The 22,540-nt window shown below is 39.0% G+C and overlaps 1 protein-coding gene across 2 annotated transcripts in view; it reads right to left on the bottom strand.

Annotated features, from left to right (window-relative positions):
• Positions 1 to 22,540, bottom strand: part of ARHGAP15 (Rho GTPase activating protein 15) — a 343,348-nt gene that overhangs the window by 154,478 nt on the left and 166,330 nt on the right. For both annotated transcript variants that reach the window (XM_067298597.1, XM_013959737.2), the window contains exons 7-8: positions 10,509 to 10,607; positions 8,449 to 8,575 (exon numbers count right to left, since the gene is read on the bottom strand). In XM_067298597.1, coding sequence (XP_067154698.1) covers positions 8,449 to 8,575; positions 10,509 to 10,607 — 226 coding nt within the window. The remainder of the gene's footprint in view (positions 1 to 8,448; positions 8,576 to 10,508; positions 10,608 to 22,540) is intronic.

Here is a 22,540-nt window from a genome sequence, read left to right as displayed (position 1 = left end):
TCTTTAATACACTTGTCCTCAAACTGTTTATCTGGCACGTCAGCAGGCAGCTGGTGGAACAAATAGGAGAACCTAGGAAGCACATTCATTTTTAAAGTGCTAATGCACCCAGTCCAAAGACAGTAATGTGCTTCCATCCGTTAAGCTCCTCTTTAAATATTTGGGATTGGAGGTCATAATTTAAATGAAATACATCCTCCAACCTGGAAGGTATAAACATTGAAATGATTTCTCCATCAGGAAAAAGGTGAGTCTGGCCAGTAAGTAATCCTATCTGGAGTCTGATTTACAGTATCCCTAATTCGGTTTTATTTAGACTTTTATAATCTAAAAACCTGCTTATTTCTGTCACATTCCTCCCAAAGTACCCGGAGGATTGCATCTGGATTAGTTATAAATAGCAGTGAAACCTCAGAATACAGTGTAGTTTGAGAATCATTTTTCTGGCTACAAACTTGCAATCAGGGTAGTCATCTCAATAATTATCATGAGAGGTTTCAGAATTACGGCACACAGAAGCGACAGAGAGCTCTGCTGACTATTCCCTTTCCAAAGAGCAAAGCTCAACAAGTCACTGTCATTTGTTCTAATTCTGACCTCGCTCCAAAGACAGTGGTTTAAAATATTTCTCATTGCAATGCAAATGCATATATCTATTTAGCTGTTATCAGTTTAAGAATGAGGCTATGTTCTTTCCCTAGGCAGGAGAGAAGAAGAAAATGACAAAAATGGAGATATGTTGATGGCACAAGTGATGGTGGGTCAAACAGATGCAACTGCCTCTGTGTCTTTTGTCTATTGCTGTAAACAATAAAAATCATGGCAATTTGCAAAATACGCATCAAACATTACTTTGTAATGAGTTAAGAGACTGCACCAATGCGGTGCAAACCATGTTTGATAGCGGGGCTTAAAGTGCCAGGGATAAGAGTAAATATCTTTTCCTAGTTTCACAGAAACCAGCCTCCCTTTTATGACATGAAACTGGTAGAACTGCTTGCCTCCAGTAATACATAAAATGCTGATATGCTGCCCATGATGGCTTTGCAATTGCTTTTTCTGAAGCAATTATTTGTGGGGAAAAAAATCTGCACATTTTTTCAAAATGTAGCTTTCTTAAATATTCTGACAATATGTGTAGTTCAGTAGGAAAAAAAGTTAGATTAATCATGACTGTCCAGTATCTTCTTGCCCCCATATCAAATTTATCTTGAGTGTGCATGTAGGAGTTTATTTTGTTAAGAAAAAAATATGGTGTCTCTCTTCTTGGCAACAAAGAAGAAATATGGATTTGTAGCCCCCCTCCCCCCCTTTTTTAACTTAAGTCCTTCAATAGTGTTTTGAACAAACCTAAAGAGATTTTAAGACAGACATTTTGTATTATAACATTCCCATGGGTCATATGTATGATCATCTTTACTAAAGCTCCTTTCAGTCCCAGTCGAATAAATATGCATTTTATTTCACTAATCTTGAAACAACAGGAATAAAGTTTACCCAGGTCTTTTATACCTCAGAGAACAAAACAAATACGACAAATCTTTAGAGAGAAAGGATATACAAAAGGGCTTGAGGTGAATGTTTCAAAGCAAATACTCTTTAAATGATGTGCAAATTATTTCAGCACTTGAACATGATTTATGAAAGGGGATTAGTCCACTGAAACAAGAACCCAGTTTAAACCGTTGGGTTTCAAAGTCAAGGATGAGAAGTGTTTGCTGGAAAAGGCAGAAGAAGCCAGATAGCAATCTATAGTGAGGATTTCTGATTGATTTTCTTTAACTAACTCAATCTTACATTAGCTATGTCTGTCATTCATACTTAACTGTAGTGGGCAGTATAAAATGCCTTCTTTTATGCTGTAATTCTCCATAAAAATGAAGTATGCAATAGTGATAATTAAGTAATAATGAGGTAATTAATAACTCAGTGACTAGCTCACTATTTACCAGCGTGTCCCGTAAATGAGCACAAGGAATATGAAACAATTAAAGATTATCCAAGCTCAAACAGATAACTTCTACAGAGAGTTGTGTGTCAGTGAGCAGACCAATGAGTCGCAGGTCACATCTATAATAATACATTATATTATATTGTAATATTCCCCCATAGTCTTCAAGTAATGGGTAAGAGCTACTCTTAAGTACTAGAAAAATGATCACTTTTATGTAATTGTAAAGATTAATAAGTGAGCTAACTTCTCATGGTTCTATAATGACCCTGCTGTTCTGGTAGGTAAAGGAAAATTTAATGATCCTGTTCAGATATGATTAATATCTAACTTTTTCCTGACTAAAAATCTGGACTTGGTTCAATAAAAATGAATTAAGAGAACATGCACTGATTTCCCTGCCAAACGTTTATATGGAAGTTGGTTATGCCCAATTTAAAAATATGCTTTTTCAACCCAAATTGTAAACTCTGGAAGGATTTTGGAAAGTAAAGTAAAAATGAAATAAAGAACTGAAGAAACATTATATTATAATTGATCTGATATAGTAACAAAGTACAAAATGGAAACAGGATATTCAAGTTCGAGAAAATCTTTTTTTTTTCCTTTTTGATCAGTTCTGATTTTGGGTGCAATATAATCTCATATGATCAGCAGAGGTGACACAATTTGTTTCTGAATTTGTCATGTTTTGTTCCCAAAATGCCAATATCATTATTTCTTAGCTGTTGAAATCAGTATTTCCCTAAGCTTTAAGAAAATAGCATACCCATAGTAAATGTTATAGCAAAACATTATAGTAAAACTAAGTAAAAAAATAAGTTCAGTTTCCAAAGTCCAAATGAATGCTCCTACACTCCACAAACAGCATGTTGTATTTTCTTTTTGTGTTTTCTTCCAGTATCTGAAGCTGTCTACAGTACTGTTGATGCTATAAAAATAAATACCACAAACATATAAGATGTACAGTGACAAAATTAACGTTGCAGGAGGAAGCTGCATATTTGCACATAGCTTTAATTTTGCTCTCTCTTTTAACTGTTGTCACTGCTAATGTTGCACTAATATACCTTACTGCTTTATTTTCCTTGGTTTTATTATAAACAATAAAACTGACCTATACATAATGCTAACATCGTAATCAAATAATATTAACTAAATAGTATCCATTTGGCTTTGAACTTCCCATCTCACTAAAACAAACGGGCTGGGAAGGGGAAAGAATTCATACCTCGTGGAAGCTAACAAAGAAAGCGAGCGACTTCCCACTTTCGCTACTCTGATGAGGCCCTTGATCACAGAAGCAACCCCGGGCGGGTAAGGGACCCCATCGAAAGACAGCCTGCGAGCAGAAACGTCACTCAGCGTGACTAAGGGCTGCCGAATCCGGCCCTCAGGAAGTTGCAGGGAGGTAGCAGCGAGTCTCACTAAGTCGCAGGATATGGGCTCCCAACCCACCATGCTCTTAATCTGTTAAAAAAGGAAGAACGCAAATCACATAGGCTCCTTTCGGAGCATTGTCTGTAATTAGGTGGCCTTTTCCGAGTCATGCTAAATGAGGCTTTAAATAAGTTCCTGGCTTTTTTCTCCTGTTATTATACAGTTGAAGCCATGTAAATATATGTGTTTCTCCCCTGGTAACCAACCTCTTCGTTCCATAGGCAGACAACAGCCTCAGCAACACAACGTGTAGGCACAGAAATAGCAGCATAACTTCGATATGTGTGGGGACAAACTTTAAACTCTCAAGCAAAGCCTCGGAAGAAGCTTTAGTCAAGGAAGGAGTAAACGCAATAGGAAGCCAGCAAGGGTTAAGGCTTCACTGGCTTCTCCAGCTCTTAGCTCACGTCTACTGAGAGACCGAGATTTGGGGTTTTTTTGCACATTGTTCAATCTTAATTATCTAACAAATTGCATTCAAAGACGATTTGGGGTGTTTTAGTAATCATTTAGCAATATTTACATGGTACATTTCAGGTTTCAAAATTCCATCTTTTGAAGTAAATACAAGAGAAAGAAATAAGCAACTCTGGGCAATTTTCAAGTGTATATATTCCTTGTTTAAATTCAAGGGATGGAATGCCTAACTTAAATCCTACCTTCTAAGAAACGGAAGCAGATTTCAGAGCACAGATGACTCTGCAGTAAATTTTTCTGAATGCAAATCAAACTTATGACCTACAGGTTCTTTCTTTTTTTTCCCCACTATTAAAAAAGAAGTTGAGAGACACACATTGCCGAACACCTACACCGCAGCCGTTCCCTCGGGAAGCTTGGGAGCACTGTAGCAGCGCAGAGCTGCGCTACGTTGCCGTTTAGGACTAAAAAGGCCCAGGCCTCCCAGTTGAAACCGCAAGAGGAATTTAGGTAAGCAAAATGTCATTATTTGGGTTGGACTGCAGCCAGGGTGCCAGGGATAACGCCCCGATCCTAACGAAGAGTGGAAAGGAATCCCAAGCCTGCTGTTTAATATGCATGACATGTCGGGTTTACTGTCAACTTTTCCTTCCACCCCCTCTTTTGTCCGCTTTCTCCACCTGTTGCAACTTGTCCTTATTCAGACTGGAGCCCACCGGGGCACGAATTGTCTTACTTACAGTCCCATTGTGTCTAGAACAATGAAGCCCTGATCCCCGACTACAGTTATTAAGATACTAAAGTCATAACAAATAACATAATACTACGCAATCCATTAGGACTTTCCTCCTTACTGATATTTTTTAAATCCTTATGCTCCGGTTGTGGCTTCCGAGCCTCGGATTTAAACATAGAGGAGACTGTGCAGGATCCATAGCGTGGCTGCATGACTAACCACTGGATTTCCAGTAAAGTGTTCTTGCAGATAAGAGAAAAATGTGCAAGTAGAAACAATAAAAATAATGCAATTCAATCTTATCAATTCAGCCAGTTCCAGCTTTTATATGGCAAAACAAGGAGATCAAATTGCATTTATCTAATATCACAGATTTTTTAAATGTCTAAAATATTTAATTATTTTGCTTTGGCAACCTAAGGCTGCGGAACAGATTACTGTTCCCACTACATAAGGAAATAACTGACAACAATTAGTATTTATTCTTGTTGCTTTTGTAATAAAAATAGAATTCCATCACTTTCAAGGAAACCTAAAATATTAATAAGAATGTGATGAACTGAGTAAATGTGACGCCATAAGGGAATGATGGAGAACAGGTTGGAAATATAGTGCTTTTGGAATGTATTGCATTATCAAGCTTGTGATTGTGCATTTTGACAAGAGCAGCCCTCAGATTGATACAGTAGCCAAAGGGCACTCTTCCTACTGCGAAGCCGTTTGTTCCCGCTCGGAAAAGGGGGAGGAGAAGGGGAATTGATCCCCTCCGACAATCGATAGCTCCTCGAGCGCAGTCTTTTCCACAAGAGGTCACTGCTGAGTGCACAGGCTCCGAGAGAAGGACCAAAACGCATGCCACAAAGCCACCATGTGCGGAAAAAGCCACCCCGAGCTGAGTGGAAAGCGTGAAGTTGGCTTTATTGGCTGCAGACATTACTATCCTGATGGTTCCTATAGCCCGTATACACAATAAAGTCTTGTTTTTTTGGAGAGCTGAACGGTTCTTGGGAATCCTTGCGATGTAGAGAGACTTTCCCTGTGTCCCATGAGCAGCGACAGCATCTCTACTTTCAGTCTAACCCAGGCACACTGTTTCCATTTAGCCTAAAATTAACTTGGCAGACCACTTACCAACAGGCACAATTGCAACCAGTACTAAGTCAAGATTTTGGGGGCAGCCTTAGGAAAAAGACTACAATCTGAATGATAATGAAATTATCTGGAATTATGAAATCTGTCTGGCTGGGACAAGACTTCTTCACATCAAAAGGACTGGTTTTGCAGGGCACGTTCCTTGCACCAAAAGTGTACGTCCTCTAATGCAGGAGTCTGCTAGAGTGAAAAAAATGCTCTTTCTGAGTAAGCATTAGCTGCATAAATTAAATCACTGAAATAGTTGGCATCATAAAATAAAGAGTAATCTTTTCCCACATATTTGAAAGGAGGATCACAGATATTTTAGATATTACTGATAATGTTTCCCAAGGCCTTCCTTGGCTATTTCTTAGCTCAAGAAAACTTCAAGTAAAATCTGAGTTGAATCCAAACTGGATGAGAGGTCACTGAAAAGCTGCATGACCAAGAAGATGGACACTCTGTGCATTCTGTAAATTGAGTCTGGCAGTTTGAGCCCAATTTCCAAAGAAATCAGTGCCTAGAACTCAAAAAGAATCACGGAGGATTACCATTTATCCTTGTAATCTAAGCAAAGGCAATTAGGATTAAGCATAAAAACTAAATTCCTGCAACTCAGTCTCTAGAGGCAGTCTCCCCAGTTTTAAATTAAAGAGTAAATTACTGGAACACTTTGGGTGGAATATACCTGTCCTCTATGCACTCGTGCTGCTAAAAAAACAATAGTGTCTCATCCAAAATTCCAGAATATTTTTACAGCCCTTAAAGTGTACAGAAGGAACATACAAATGAATCTGAACTGTCTGAATATTTCATTAAAGATTATCAGGGGGTGGCGATGGCCTGCTAACACACAGTTGCCTTTCGTCTGTGTTAAACTGAACGAGATTTAAGCCAACTTTTTAAAATCTCCTTTGTCTGGATTTGACATTGGCAGCAGTCAGTAATATAAGAGCACTACGAAATTATAAAATCGTTAAACTTTGTAATAACTTTATAAACACACTTGCAGATATTGCACATATCTTCTCTGTGCTCTGCAGTCAAACTGGACAATGAAACGACCACCTGTTAACTGCTAACAATGTGTCATTACCAGTTCTCATGCCTTTTTAAAGCAATTTTGGCTCTAGCTGCCGATAATTCTGGCTACGATACTTGTGTGAACATTAAGGGCACAGAAAGCCAAAGGCAGAAAACTGACAATACAGTTTGTGCTTAGACTACTAATAAGTAAGTGAATAATATGATTTTTCTAATTCCACATAATTACTTGATCTCAAGGGGCCAAAAAAAGTTCTGAATACATATTTCAGAAGCAATCCAATCTACAGTGTTTAAATACGAGCTTCGATTCAGTGAGATTTCACAGCAGATATTTTCACATTTTTTAGTAGTTTAAATAGCCTTTAACAAAACAGAGGTTATTCACAATTCTCTAAGGTTTGAAAAGAAATGTAGACTAAGTCTATGAAACTGCTCGTGTGCACTTCTTTCTGTTTTGTCTGATAAATTATCAATTAAAGATATTTGAGAAGTCAAAATAAATAAATAAATAAATAAAAATTCCCCAAGTGATGAGACAGCTAATGGGCATTTTGCTAGTAATTGCAATAGGAACAGAATCAGGCCCTCAAACTTACCATTCCCTCAGTCTTATTCTTCTTGCTCTGAGAAACACAGTGTAACACACAGTATGAAGACATTGGGACAATTTTTCACAAGCTACATCCAGGCTACTTTATATTTTATTGTAGAAAGAAAACCCTTAAAAAAAAATCTCCAAGATAAGAGGGAAATAAGAACAACAAAAAGCTCTGGTCTGCAAAAATTGTCTATCTAATGAATCTCTGTATTTGTGTGTGTGTGTGTGTGTGTGCGCGTGCGCGCACATGCGCACACGTGTGTGCATACATTTGTGATTATGTGGATAATTATCATCAAAAATAGCTGTGTTGGGTCTTTTGAATGCAACTATTTCTTTAACATCTAAGGCTTCGATCCTACAGTAAAATGTTTGCAGGCAAATTCCTACACAGCACTCCACTACCTATAGGTAGGGTCTAAAGCTGTCACGGCAGCTACGTTAGAAGCATTATGTGAATCTCCTGCTGAACAAAGAAGAAAAACAAAGATACAAGAGGGAGCGTGAAAACTAAAAAATGCTGAGCGAGTGATTCAGGGTCACCACCCGCTCCCGCGTCTTGTGCCCACAGTATCATGAACACCTCAGCACAAACTGGGAAAGCAAAGTCTCAGTGGACTAGAACACAACACTATTTAGTTTTAGATCACTTTCTTTTCTAATCTTACTGACAAAAATCAACTTTGATCCCTGGAATTTAACTTCCATGACTTTATAGGTTGTTCATTCCAGAGGATATGCCAGATCATTAAGTAATTCACTGTATAAATATATAACAGAAAGAATCACTCAAGCAATTTGAGGCATTTTACTAAAATGGAAACAAAGCCACTGCAATAGAACATTAGCATAGGACTCATGTTGCTTATTTTTAAAAATAAATGGCTTGAATAAGCCTTTGCTCCTAAACAAATTTATTTTGCTTAGGAGAGAATGTCACCCTTTAAAAGTATGGAGCTAGTAACTGTCTATACTTAAATGCAAGTTATGTATATCAGCACAGAAGACATTCAGCTTTAAAATTCTCAGTGATCTTCCTTACATTCTGTATGCAATAAAAATTATCTTACCCATAATGGCAAGTTTATTTTTAAAAAACAAGGAAGAATCAGTAAAAAACCTTACTTAAAGATTTTCTGTGTTCAGCCTTTGGTTCTTTGGATTCAGTATCTAAGCTATTCAGTAATTCGATGCTGGACGATCTTCTGAGTTTGAACTCCAAATTTCTCGATGTACAACTCTGTTCTTTGGGCTGCAAAAAGAACATATATATATGTATATGTTTGTAATAAAATTATTATATGTAAGAATGAAATAAGAAATTACAGAATGCCAGTATAGAATCAGAAACTGATTCAGAAATGCATACAGCAAGTGATGCAGTGAGTATATAATTTAAGGAAAGTGTAATGCAAAATTTGTTCCTCATATGGCGGATCTTTTATGCCACTTAGAGACTGATCTTGATTTCTCAGATAAATTCCCACCTAAGTTAGGAAAACCAAAGGCCTACTTCTTTAGGCCTCAGAGACCGAAATGATTTCCACATTGCACTGGCTTTTTCCTAATTATTGCAAAGAGGAAGGTTGCTTAAGTTGCCTTCTTGTTTTAGACATTTACAGTAAATATTCTTTCAGTTACAAGCGTTTCAAATAGTGTTGCAGACTGTGGGTAGAATTGTGTTGATGTAAATTTAGGAAAGAATGCAGGACTTCCCTATTGCTCTAATTCACTGACATATAAAGCAACAATCAGGGGCCATTAATGATCTCAATTCCTCACAAAAGCAGAAAAAAAAGTAGAAAAGAAAAAAAGGAGATACTATTTTGGCTGATCACACCTATGTTGCCGAGGACTTGGATCAGGTAAGACGTAGCCCTCCCAAAGGCCTGCGAAGCTGCAAGGCCTCCCTGCACGCCCATGTGAAGCTTTAAAACTGAAGTAGCTGACATCTATGTACGCCTCACTGACTGCTATTTGATGATATTTGGTCCTGTGCAAAAACAAAACTGCATCTGGGGCAACCTGCCCTGGGAGTTAGTGCTACTGTAATTATATTTTAAAATGTAAAAGCCTGGTTCTGGACTGCGAGCAGTTCCCGCTTTGGCTTGCTATGCTCTTCACAGCTGCCCAAGCCCGGCTTTTACCTCTTGCAGAGTTGCACTAAAAAATAACCAAGTCTATTAGATGTTTGGCTGAACAGCGTGCAAAAAAAGTGCTCTGAGTCTCCACGGAAAACTCCACCCCAAAATCTTCAGTAGGATATCAATATCCACACGTATCCAATGAAATGCACAATATGAAGACATACATCATCAGATCAAACTTTCCTTGGCTGATTATAGCCTAAGGGTAATATAATGTTTGTAGCTCTTTAAGGAAACAGTAGCCCTGTTCAAATTAACCCTTTCCAAGATGCCGCAGAGACTCACTCTGCCAGCTCTGTCAACTACATCGCAGCAAAACCCCTGAAAAATGCAAGAAATGGGGATATTTTTCTCTCACCAGATTCTGCAGTGAACAAGGAAAGTCAGTGCCCTATAGAAACATGTTCTTGGATCAGGCAGAGATAGAAGGAAGACATTTGGAATTTGTACTGAGAGTGGCAAAAAGGAAAGAAAAAGCTACAGCTGAATCTGTTTTGGTAATTAAAAACTGTTTTAATAAAAGGCAGCCCTGCTTACTTCTAGTAGAAAACCCCCAGCCTTCCTGGGAGAATAACAGCAATCAGTTACAAAGGAATATTATTTGCTAGTGTTATTCTTGTGAATAAGTAATACAAAAATTCATAAAAGGCTCAAATGTATTATTCTACTACTGTTCTATTCTACTGTTCTATTGAAGATTATATACTGTAGGCTGCATAAACAGAAAATGCAAAAATTCATTAGTTATTAAGTGCTTGTGTGCTTTTACAACCCTCAGTAAACCGATGTCCTTATTATTTCAGAGAAATAAATGCAGCATTCTGTTTTAAGACACGAATCAAATGGCATTTTAGTTGAACAACCTTGTTTATCTGACATTTTTAGATTTGCATGCATATTTATATATCCTTCAGATAAAGGAACGTCTAGCTAGCTGCTAGCTTCTGACTGTCTAAAACCTGTAGAGATGCCTGAGCAAATGAAGTTTAAATTGCTACATCTTAATTAATAAAGGTAACAGCCAAAACAAATACATACCAATCTGTCAATTGCATTTTTGATAGCGTGGAACCAATCCAATATGAGGAAGTCAATATCCGACTGCAGAAGGAACTCATTTCCCGATACCGTGGTGATCTGCGGGGAGGGCAGGGGGAACGACAGGTGAGCAAAGCACACGGGAGAGAGGATTTCGTTTGATCTTGCCCAGTAGGCACCAAAACGCTCCCCTTTGTACCCATTATTATCTCCTGGAGCACCCGAGTTACCATGTCGTCTTCGACCTCTGTCGGGAAACTGGTTAGGGGATGTCACAACAAATAAGGTATGGTCTTAGCGAAGTAACTATCGAATACAAAGAGCGCAAAAATAATGATATTGTGACAAAAGTTCGGAAAAGCCGGGAGGCTCGGAGTTAAGATAGGCAGTTCAAATGAAAAGAAATGAATGTGCTGGGAGAATTAATTGCAAACGTCCTGCTAGTTTAGGTTTTCCTTTTTAATTTGATATTATTATTAGCTATATATTTGATTCCGTTATCCCTGAACTTATATGTATGTCATATACCTGTGATTCCAGAGTCCACTTCCAATTGCTTTGGTAAAAATTAGTAACATAACTGTTGTTCATACTAAAAATTACCATCAAAGATGGCTGTAGCAAAGTAATTAAGAGCCCATTTATCGTGAAAAAAATCCCTAGTTTGTCTGAATTGAAGTCGATTTACATTTTTGACCTACTCCCTGGAAATATTTATCAAAAGAATATTCATTCCCCTGACAATGCTGTTCCACTGCCTAACAATATTTGGTGGAAATATGCATGCAGATCCTGCTGGCCTCAACTTCTGCAAACTGCTGTGAGAATAATGATACATCCCTTTTTTTTAATGTAACTTTTCACCACAGCAAATCTCCAAGCATTTCATAAAGCAGGTCAAAATTACCATTTTACAGATGGCAAAACCGAGGCACAGAGCTGGGCAGTGCTTCGCCCCAAGACAATTCAAGCGAAGCCCCGGCAGACGCGGCGGCAGAGCACAAGCCAGCGCACGGCAGCGACGGGGAGGCGCAGAGGAGCAAGCGGAGGGTTACGTCGCCGCGACGGTTTGCAAGAGGCAGGAGCTCGTTCCACCCGCGCGCCGAAGCAGCCGGGCTCCGAAGCAAAAGCTTTACTTCTGGAAGGGGTTGGAGCAAATCTGTCCATCAGGCTGCTCCTCGAAGGGGACCTCAGCACCAAGACCTACGGCTTCTCAGGTCTTTCTCCGCGACCAGCAGAACGCCCCCGACGGCGAAGGTTTCTGTCTGAACAAGGAGTGAGCAAAAGCAGAGCAAAGCCGTGAAGAGCTGGCACAGTTATTTCTTTAAAGCAAGGCACCTCAAGTGCTGCTGGTGCACTATACCCTACCCACGTCAAGAGGTTTTACTAAAGCATAAAGGTAACCACAGATATGTGCTGCCCGTCGTCCTTTAAACTGAAATACTACCAGGAAAAAGGAAAAAAAACCCGCAGACAAAACAGCTTAATGTTTTATTAAGTGTCCTACAACCCTCCCGTTATTGAGGAAACGCCTGTAAGGAACGATTCCAAAGGCATCAGCCCTAAGGAAAACCCTGTCGGTACGGTTCCAGGGGAGACACCCTGTCCGAGCGCTACGGGCAGGGCGGGAAGGGCGCCCAGCGGCGGGCTCGGGACCCCGCTGCTCTGCCCCTGGCCCTGGCCCTGCGCAGCCCGCCGCCGTGCCTCACTCCCTTCGCCGTGGGCTTGGAGGAATTGCTTGGAAAATTTTAATTCCCTTTCATGGCACGGGCCGTGAGTCCATAGCCCTAACGTTAACCGCCGCTACCTCACACGCTTGCCATCATCTTTATCAAAAAAAAAGAAAAAAATTCAACTTGAGGTAACTAGCTAACAGGTCTGACCTCCCGTTCTTTGCCCGCATCACACTGAAAGTTTGGGGGTTCTAAATGTATTACTTTATATCACGATTTCGTAATATACACATGCAGATATGAATTAGACTAAACACAGGGAACAATTCAATCGAATGCCTCTCTTCCAGCATAAACAAATCATTATTAAAATTGTAAAAAGGAATAATATTTTCAAAGTAAGGGCAACATATATAATTAGATTTACTGTATTTTGAAGGCTTAAGAAGGACACAGCATAGTTCAGTCTTCCGTTCAGTAAATTCAGGCTTTATTAAAATACAAGTATTCAGCACTGGTATTCAGCACTGCATAAACATTTGTACTGTATGATATGCAAAAGAGATACTCCATTGCTAACAAGACCAAAGCAAAAATATATGTTGAAAGTTTCTTTGTCTGAATGTGTTATTTTGATAATCATATATTATCAGTGTTTTATGAGCAAATCTGTAAAAACAGATCATAGCGTAGAGGGAAGAGAATTCATTTAAAATATACTTTCTGTAAGATATAGTTCAAGTCCTTTTCTTTCTTTCTTCAGACTAATCTTCAGAGTAACTAGACAGTTTCAAGAAGACTGCTACTGCTCTCTACAGTTTAAATGCATCCACTCCTTAATTACAGTCAGTAATTGACTTTGTTCTGCTCCATTCCAGTCATTCACAGGAAAGCAGTTCCAAAGGCTTTGGCTGGTAAATCCCATTTAATGTGCAGGTTTCCTAGCCCACTTTTATATATTACCTCCTTAGGATTTCTGATAAATGGTTCTTGGAAGGGATTGCTAAACCATATTTGCACTTTGAACAATCGAATTTTCAACACCCTTGGGAAAAGACATCAGTAAAGAATGCTAGCTTTGACTAAACCTTGTGATTGAACAATTTATGATCACAGCCCTAAATGATGTATAACTAACAACAAGCATAAATTGTTCAATATTAAGGCGTGCTAACGCACCATCCCTGTATCAGGCATTGCTGAAATAAACAGAGAGACTGGAGAAAAAATGAAAGACAAATCTGAAAAAAAAAAAAAGTTCTCTAAGTGTAGAGCTGCCAGTCTCCACTGTGCCAGGTCCTTTATTTAAATATTTCCTGAAATCCCTCTCTTTGCAGATCATTTTTGCAAGGGCTACAGCCTGGAACTAACATTACCTTACTATGCAGAATTACGATGCTGGTGTCAACCATAAATACCCACGAGGAGTGGCAATGGACATTAACCCTCCTATTTTTAAAGGGTTTGTCCTTCCGGCTGGTTGCAGTGGAATCAGGATTCCAGGATTTTCCCTTTCTTACCGTACTACCTTGGGAAAATCACTTAAAAAGCTAGATCCTCTCATGTGGTAGCTACTCAATCAACTAGAGCACAGTCCTGCTGTTAAACATTGATCATCTGAAAATATAGGTTCACCCCAGGTAAATGTGCGTTAAATTCAATATACTGTTAGGCGGCCAACATAGTGTGTAAAGGGCGGGGAGGTGGGGAGTGTGAAACGTTTTTTGCAATATTTTCGTTGTGGCTTATTAAGGATTTCTCTTGTCACCTTATGAAGCTGCAAATGAAGGGGTGAACTTCTTTTGCACGTCACCATAGTGCTGCACCAAGGCTGTACGCAACAAGATCCTATGTTATTAAACAAAAAGAGGAGACTATAGCTAATTAATACCATTACAATTTAATAATATATAAATATACTTTATGTCCTACTCAGGACCAATAGTCCCTAAAATTCCTATGAATCATGTTTTCTTTTCCTGTGCTAAGTTGCACTTTGGGACACGTTATGCGCCAAGTACGCCTGCATTCCTCCAGCACTTCCTAAAGCTTTGCAGATCATCGGGATCACCTTTCAAAACATGTCTCATGGACTCCTCCCTTTTCTATTATACCTATGCCAACAGAAAACAGGAGATCAGAGACAGAGAAGCGTCACGGAACAAGCCCAATTCCCAGGGCCTTTTGTCCATAGTCTTCTTGCTAGCTTTGGGCTGGGAGCTATTGCATTACTGTGAGAAAGGCATCCTTCGTGGTATCCCTCTAGTTCTTTACCAATAAGCTTTTCTATAGATGCATTTGTTTCTTATATTTGTTTTAGCTGCATAACAGGAATGGAGGCAATTTTAGCGTTCCTACTGATAGGCACTCTACAGCGATATGGGACAGCAGGAGAAATTCACACAGCAAAACAAAAATACAAAACCCTACTATTGATTCACTCACTTCAAAGTGTACTTCTGCATCTCTTGTGACTACAGCTATTATTTGCAGTGATGAACTATTTTCAGACAATGCCAAGCACAAACCTTAACATAGGAAGTGAAAAATCCTGCGGGGGAAAGAGAACTGCAGCAAAAACCTTTCACAGTCCCTTCTCTGCAATTGCGGAGAACGAAACGAGCGGCTCAAAAAGCTACGTATGGCTCACGCAGGGCCACCAGGAAACTGCCGTACAGTTCTTATTTCAGCCAAATACTGAAACAAGCCTTTGTTCAACTCCCTCTGACTGCGGGACATTCTGAAAAAAACGCTAGACCGCGGGGGTAGGTTATATGAAGCTTTACTTCATGACACTTCTGGACCATGGAAACCCTACACAGACGCTAATCCACAGTGCAGAAAACCTACATTTTGATGTCACTTGGGACTTCCAGAGCCTGTGGTGAACACTAAGTGATTTAAACTTGGATTGACAGATACCTCTGCGTGCAGAAATTCAATAAAATGTGTTCCTCTTGTTGCACTGTGTATTGGGCTTGCTGCCCTTGATATATGTAGAAAGAAAAAAAAAAAAAAAAGAGAGTCGCTGGAGCATTTCTAGCTCAAAAGCTAACACTCTTCCCCCTTCCCACTGCTCCCTTCGTCTAACCTTGCTCTCCTACAAGTTTTCTGTCTGATCATGTTAATGATCCTGATTCCCACAGTGAAGAGGATTCGAGGCTTTTTCTTCAATTTTCCTCAGATACTTTTGCAGAATGGGGTCCAGTCCCCCAGCCCACGTAACAGCGGACACGCCACTCTCCATCTGCATGGCAGCCACCAAGGCTGGGAAGGAAAGGTGGCGAGAGGGTCACGGAGTCACAGGGGTGGCTCCCATGCAGGGCATCCGTACGTAACATTGTAGGGGACAGCAATCTACGCGCATGCAGGAGCTATGAATTTAAATATACATACATGCTCCTCCACAAGAAAGGCTGGTAAAAATGCTACGATTTAACACCCTTGCAAAAAAAAAGGAAAAGAAAGAGAAAGACTAGGAATTTTCTTTCTTTGTCTCTTTTAATGCTCTTTTTAAAAATATATATTAGAATATAATATAGCTTAAGAATAAATGCATTAAATGTAGATACCCATATGTCCACACCCATAGTAGAAGTACAATTAATTAAGGTTGGGAGCCACTGTACTCCTTAGTGGTTTAATTAATTGACTTGAATTAAACAGGGACAGAGACATGCAAGTTTTTAAAAACATGTCAAAAGTCAAACTGCATTTCTGGAAGTTGATCTCAAATTCTTTCTCACAGATAATCCAGTCTCTTGGATGCGTTTATGCTGAATGAGTGAGCAGCAGAAAGGATAAATAAAATATCTCTCTATGCTGTAATGTAGTGAGCTGAAAGTAGGATTTTCAAGAAATGCAAATATAAGAAAACAAAAGGATCACTATTCAGCTGCATTATATCTATATTGCATCACATATCCATTATATGATTCAGCCTATGGAGGTAGTCATGGTTATGCTGATAGTTAAATTGCTTAAAGGACTCTAAGATGTTTATGACTACCAAAGAAATCTCATTATCAAGCAGATTGTCTGTCTCATATTCCAGTCTGGCTTTACCAATCTAACAGTCCTTTGGATGTAGAGCAAAGTTAACACTGAAGTGAGGGGGAAATATCAGCTTGAAAGAAAAGGTCTTCAACCAATCTCTCCAAAAAAATGATATTTGTTAAAACATTTTGTGAGAAAGTATCTGTCTTGTGTTCCCAATGTTGCTAGATGTTAAGTAAATATATGCTGATTGCAAAAAAGTTGCTTTGGCAACTCTCTTATTAAAATGCATTTGTAACCCCCATCTGTCATGAAAGTTTTGAAAAGTTTGTTTACTTTGGATAGCCGCCTTATCCAGGGTTACCCCGGCATACAATGATAGCAGTCTTCAGAAGTTGTGTGAGGAACAAGCCACTGGGGATCCATTTTTGTTTTAATTGGCACACACAAACACTTTTCTGGTCTGTCAAAAAGATCAAGCTAATATGCATGGCGGGTGTTATATTCTCAGCTTTTGGGAGTAGTAAAGCTCCCTTTATTTAAGTAATTTAAATGATAGACTGCAAAAACTTTGCAAGTCAGAAAAATGTTTTATACTTTCTCTGGGAATATTTGTTTTAAGCAACAGAAAATGTTCTACATATCTAAAGATGTTGAACCTTATGTTATAATTACCCTGTTTCTTCTGACTCTGTAAAAATTACTGTGAAAACCAAGCATTGCAAAAAGGCAACAAATAGATCCTTCATTTTCACAACTTCCTCAGTATTAGCAATTGTAAGAGCAATCGCTGCCAGATGTTTACAAGATACGTCTTCAGTGTGTTACGGTATGACTGATTTGTTTGTCCTTTCTCTGGAAACCTTCACGGGTTCATCATATCAAAACAACCTGCTCATACAAGTAATTTGCTTTTTAAAGGAGTTAACGTAATGTTTGGGGTAAATACACAAATGGATCTGAAGTGGATTTAACACTCTGAAGTCTGGGGTCAAACTTCCAAGAAAGAACAGTTTTTTAATGAAATTGTACCTAAATAATTTTCTCCTGGTAATTTCTTAGGACAGAATTCTTCAACATAATATAATAATGAAATAATGAACTCTGGCTCTGTTCAGAAAAAAAAAATGAGTGTAACGTTTCCCTTCTGCTGTGCAATCCTATTGAATTACATTAATATCAGGGAGGAGAGAATCAGGTCTTCTCTTTGCACCCTTCTCCCTTCCTTCTTGGCTGTGAAGAATCTCAGATGCAGAATTTATTTTACCTTCTGCGGAAGATATCAGACACACAGGAGGTCATGATTTAAGCTGATTAGGCCTGGACAGGTCAAAACTCCTCAGTGGTCAAGAAAAGGAGTTCGGACTAAATACAGAGTCTAAATAGACCCCCCGGAGGGAGAAAGGTTTGGGGCTGTACCTGTGGGCACAGGCGATGCTTTTACTTATTTTGAAGGAACGAGTTGTCATTCTCCCTTTTTTCACTCCCTGTCCAGGTCTTGTCTTTTCCTTCCCTTGAAAGTGTGGGAAGAAAACACATGTCGTTTGAGGGAAGGGAAAGGAATGGAAGAGAAAGTGTTTTCTGCTAAATATTCCAAGGAACGAACTGGGAGAAAGTATCTCCTGCTAATCTGCTATGCTGGTTTTATCCCCTGCATGAGGCACAGGCTGGCTGCTCGGACTGGGCTCTGGAAACAGGACTTTCCTTCAGAGGATGGTGAGGAAATGCAAACAAGGTTCCTAAATGCATTTAGTTAAACCTCCAAGCAAAGTTAAACTTTGAGGCCTGTAGCAAAAGCAGTCTGGACTCTCACAATAATTCTGTGTGCATCTTTTTCCTTTTCCCGTGGGCAAGGCAGCTGCGATGTCCCAGCTGAGCCACCCAAACCCCCTCACCCTTCAGGTTAGCAAGGGACCGGAAGCGGATTAGAAATAAGATCAAATGAGTGCCCTGTCCAAACAAGATCATACTTTCTACCCTAAAACGCTCCAGGGCCCTGCACACCTCCTGCCACCGCCGCGCCTCCCCGCCAAGCCCCGTCGCCGTGCCGCCCGCGCACGAGTGTGGGAGGCTTCGGTCTGCTGGTCATTCAGCCAAAAGCAGGGAGAAGGCAGTCGCCGTAGCCTGGCGAAGCGAGAAAGAAGAGCCAAAACTGGCTCAAAACAGAGAGGCGAGAGAGAGTAGTTAAGACCAGTCTGTGCGTAGTGGGAAATTGGGAACAAACGATTTTGTCCGCAGATGAAGACTGAAGGCAATGTCTGAACACCTACTGCAAGCTACTTTTCTCCTTGGGGTAGCATTTTATTGTTACTGCCTTTGCAAACCGAAGCCATATATTACACAGCCACATACAGCGATATTGGCAATAGTTTCTTAGAGAAGTCCCGTCTTTCTTAGTTTTACCAGCCAGGAAAGAGCTAGTGATGAATGATCCTCCTGTCCAATTTATATGCACGTTATCACACTTTATGATATATGTGAGTGAGATTCAACATGATAAGTCCTTGTAACAAACAAAAAATAAAATCAAAAGGAGAATGTATGTTCTACTTTCAGTATAGTCAAAGATATATATTTAAAATATATATGTTATGTGTAAAGACTTCATTCCTTTGATTCTTATTTTAGCCAGAAATGTATTCATCAGTAGCAGAGCATTTTACAGCTACATCATTTGCAGGCAGAAGCCAGTACTGGTTTTGAGTATTTCATTTACTGACACGTCTCCTATTAATAAGTGCTGAGATTGCACAATAAGAAAAAGAGATGGTGCTATAAGTATCTTTATACTTATAGTAACGTATTTGGCCATAAGTGTTTATAAAACATTCAAGAATCGTTCCTTGTCTACTTACACTAATGAGAACACCTGTTAACTTTAGAGCCGCACAGACTTATTTGCATTGAATTCAGGTTTTTGCATACTGTACATCACTTTTTGAAACAATTAGATGTTTACAGAGAAATATAGCTAAAAGAAGAACAGCAGCTTGAATGCCCTCCAGCCCAAGTCAATGCTAATCCTGGTTTGAGTGAAAAGCAGAAATCTGCTGAATTATAATACTGACACAAATTCGGTTAGCAGTGAACAAAGGTGTACCTGCAAATCCTCTGATAGCAGATGTTACTTGTGGGGATTGATACCCGCTGCTGAATAAAGCATCTCTTAGAGATGAAACAGCACTACTGAATGGGTTTTTTCATTCTTATATTTACCAGGTTCCTTTCATCTAGATCTTTTTTTTTTTTTCTCTCTGACTCAGAACCTTTCAATATACTGTGTATGCAGAACGTGTGGTCATTTTTCCAAAAGAGCTGTTTACATTATTTCATCAACTTGCCAAAAGCCAATACAACAACACAAGAATCCTCCTACTGCTAGAGATCCAAAACACCATCTCTGCCACAGAGTTTTTCTGGCCTGGGGCGAGGAGGCAGGAGGTCTCTTTCTATAACAACAGGTCTGCTGAACGGTAAGTGTAATATCCTGCTGCTACACAACCATGCCAGCTATTGTTTAATAACAATGCAAAACATCAGAGTTGGTCCATGATATGAACATATACTCTGCCAGCTGTGTCAAGTGCCTTAGTGTTGCAGGCAGGAAAATGTGATGGTTAGCATCTCCCCTTGCACGCGGGGAGCGAACAACACACGCATAACATCTTTGGTCTTGCTCTTTCCATCTCTATTTGTACAAAAACATTAGGAAAAGTTATACATGGTTAAAAAGGCTTGGAATAAGGCTATCATATCCATTTAAGAAAATAAACATTTCCAACTATAGAAACTGAAATATTTCCATGAAAAATTTTTTATTTAACATTTTAGTAAGAATGATATCGCTTATGTGTATGATAAATACATTGTTGTCACCTAGCCGAGCTCTGTAGTTTTCAAAGATTCAGAGCCTTGTAAGAAAAGTTTCAAAAGTATATACAGTACTTACAGTACTCAACTAAGCATTAAAGAATGTGGATATTTCAAGAACAGTTCCTAAATGGTTTATGGACTACGAACACCTTCTTAAACATTTCTGTGATTTGGAAGGTCAAGATATGTTGTATAATAAGCAGAATCACAGTCTAGGTAGTATGGAGACTGTGTTTCACTCCAAGAATATCATCTCCTAATTTTACTATTCTTGTAACCCAGAAAATGGACATTTGCATATCTCTGTATTCTAGTGATAGTTTCAAACCAGTTTTCAAGTGTTAGAGGTTGTTTTTTTCTTCTTCTTTTTTAGATATTCTGGAATTGCACTGACTGCGCTGAAAAGCATTGGCCTTTAAATTTATGTGTAACTCTAAGTAATAGTGTAGTAATGGTATAAGGTTACTCAAAATGTTATTTAACAATATCACATAATCAAAATCTCACATTATTATTTCACAGTAGGTGTCTAAGGAGAGCTTTTCTGGGAAAAGAGAACATAACTCACTGAATTTCTTACACTAACCGAATTTAGTCAGCTAGCAATAACTGGGTGAATAACTGCTCAAGCATCTGACTGTGTAGCTCACAAAAAAGCAAAAGTTACATTGCACATCGATTGTGTCATGTTTTTAATAAATACATATGAGAATTAGAAAGATATAATAAGAAATGCTACATCTTGTATAGATCTGAGTGACTGGTATGAACCAAACAGTAAAAGACAAATAAATTATTTTTAAAATATGTATAATTTTTAAAAGTATCTGAAGTTACTGAATAATATAGGCTTTTTTCATGTATTATGATGTAATGTACACTTTGACATCTGTCAGTCAAGCCTCTGGCTACCACACTATATAGTAGAACTGGACAATCTGGAGGGATTCGCCACAATGTGATGTGGCATGCAGAAAAATTGAAAAACTCAATTTTTCAGAAATAAAAATCACATCTTCTGGTTTTAAATAGAGAGAATGATTGCAAAATATTTGGCCATGAGAACTGTGAAGATTGAGGTTGGATAATCAATAACATTTGTGGTTGAATTACCCACTGATAACAAGTAATTTCCTGCTATTCGTGAGGGGAATTGGGAAGTGGTTTTGGGGAATTTGGCAGACTCTCTCCCTCTTTCCTAAATATGCTGTGTCTGAAAGCCTGATATTCTTTTCTGTTACAAGCTTTGGGATGATGCAATATATCTGAATGCAGGTTTGGGGTGACAGCTCTTTTGGGAACTTAGGAATCTAAATATAAGAGGAGCTAAAAATACCCAAAATTATCAGGCATAGAAATGGCTGGATATTTGGGTTTTTAGTCCTCCATACCATAATCACAAGGCCATATTTATCTGGAGCCTGTAACACCATGATTGTTGCTCTACTTCTTGTCACTAATAAATGTATAGTACACATGACAGGAAAATAAAGAGAATGTTTTAAAACGCATTATGGCCTCCTTGTCCAAAGATGTCATCATTGCATTTTAACTCAAGCACTATGTATGTGCCAGGAGACTCGTCCTTATCCAAAACCAGAAACTACAGATACAGAACAGCTATTAACAGAGGACCTCTTTGCTGACACCTGACCTTCACTTTCCCTCACTTTCCTACCACGTTATTATAGATACCAGATACAGTATCACTCTCATCGAAGTGAATGGCATCTGACAACTGAAAAGCAACATCCCATCAGTATGATGTGTTTTTAAGTGCCAGACAAAACGGAAAGTCTTAAGGAAACTGGAATTTTGGACTTTAGTTTCTGAAAGCGTTGTATTACCATGTAGTACAGTCCCACCCATGACCTAAGCCTCACACTGTTCTCCTGCACTAAAATAAGTAAGAATGCGATCAGACTCTTGAGTCTGATGAACGAAACCAAGAAGTTGCTTTGTAGTGACTTGGGGCACTTATTCATTAAACCAGAACTGGAAGAGCTGACTCCCTATTACTCATGTCTATGAGCAGAGATGAGTGAGTTTGAACTATAAACAGAACCAACTACCTTAACATTTCCAAATACTTTCAAGAATAAGACTAAAAGCTTTTGTTTGTTCTGCAAAACCATGATCCGCTATGCCAATAAGCCTAAAATTTGATTAAAAGAAAAGCATTCAAAGCAGAACCTGGCAGTACAGCTTCTTATGTGCGTTTCTGTCATCTACTGCAGTAGGGCAGCCCTGATTCAGCAAGGTACTTCATTAAGCAATACGCAACTTTCAGAGGATGCGTACTTGCACTGTTCCCAGTCACAAGACTGAGATCAGCTCAAGAGCAAAAAGAGTGGAAAAGTTATAGTTATTCACAGAGTGAATATTTCAGGGAACAAAAGATCTGTTAGTGACAGTCAGTAAGAACGGTATGTAGACTAACACGGCAAGAATCACAAGCAGCAAAGTTGCCTACCACTTACAAGCCTACCA

Source organism: Apteryx mantelli, chromosome 6, assembly GCF_036417845.1.
Source record: "Apteryx mantelli isolate bAptMan1 chromosome 6, bAptMan1.hap1, whole genome shotgun sequence".
Classification (NCBI taxonomy): domain Eukaryota; kingdom Metazoa; phylum Chordata; class Aves; order Apterygiformes; family Apterygidae; genus Apteryx; species Apteryx mantelli.
The sequence above is the reverse complement of the archived record's forward strand: the minus strand, read 5'-3'. Positions and strand labels throughout refer to the sequence as shown.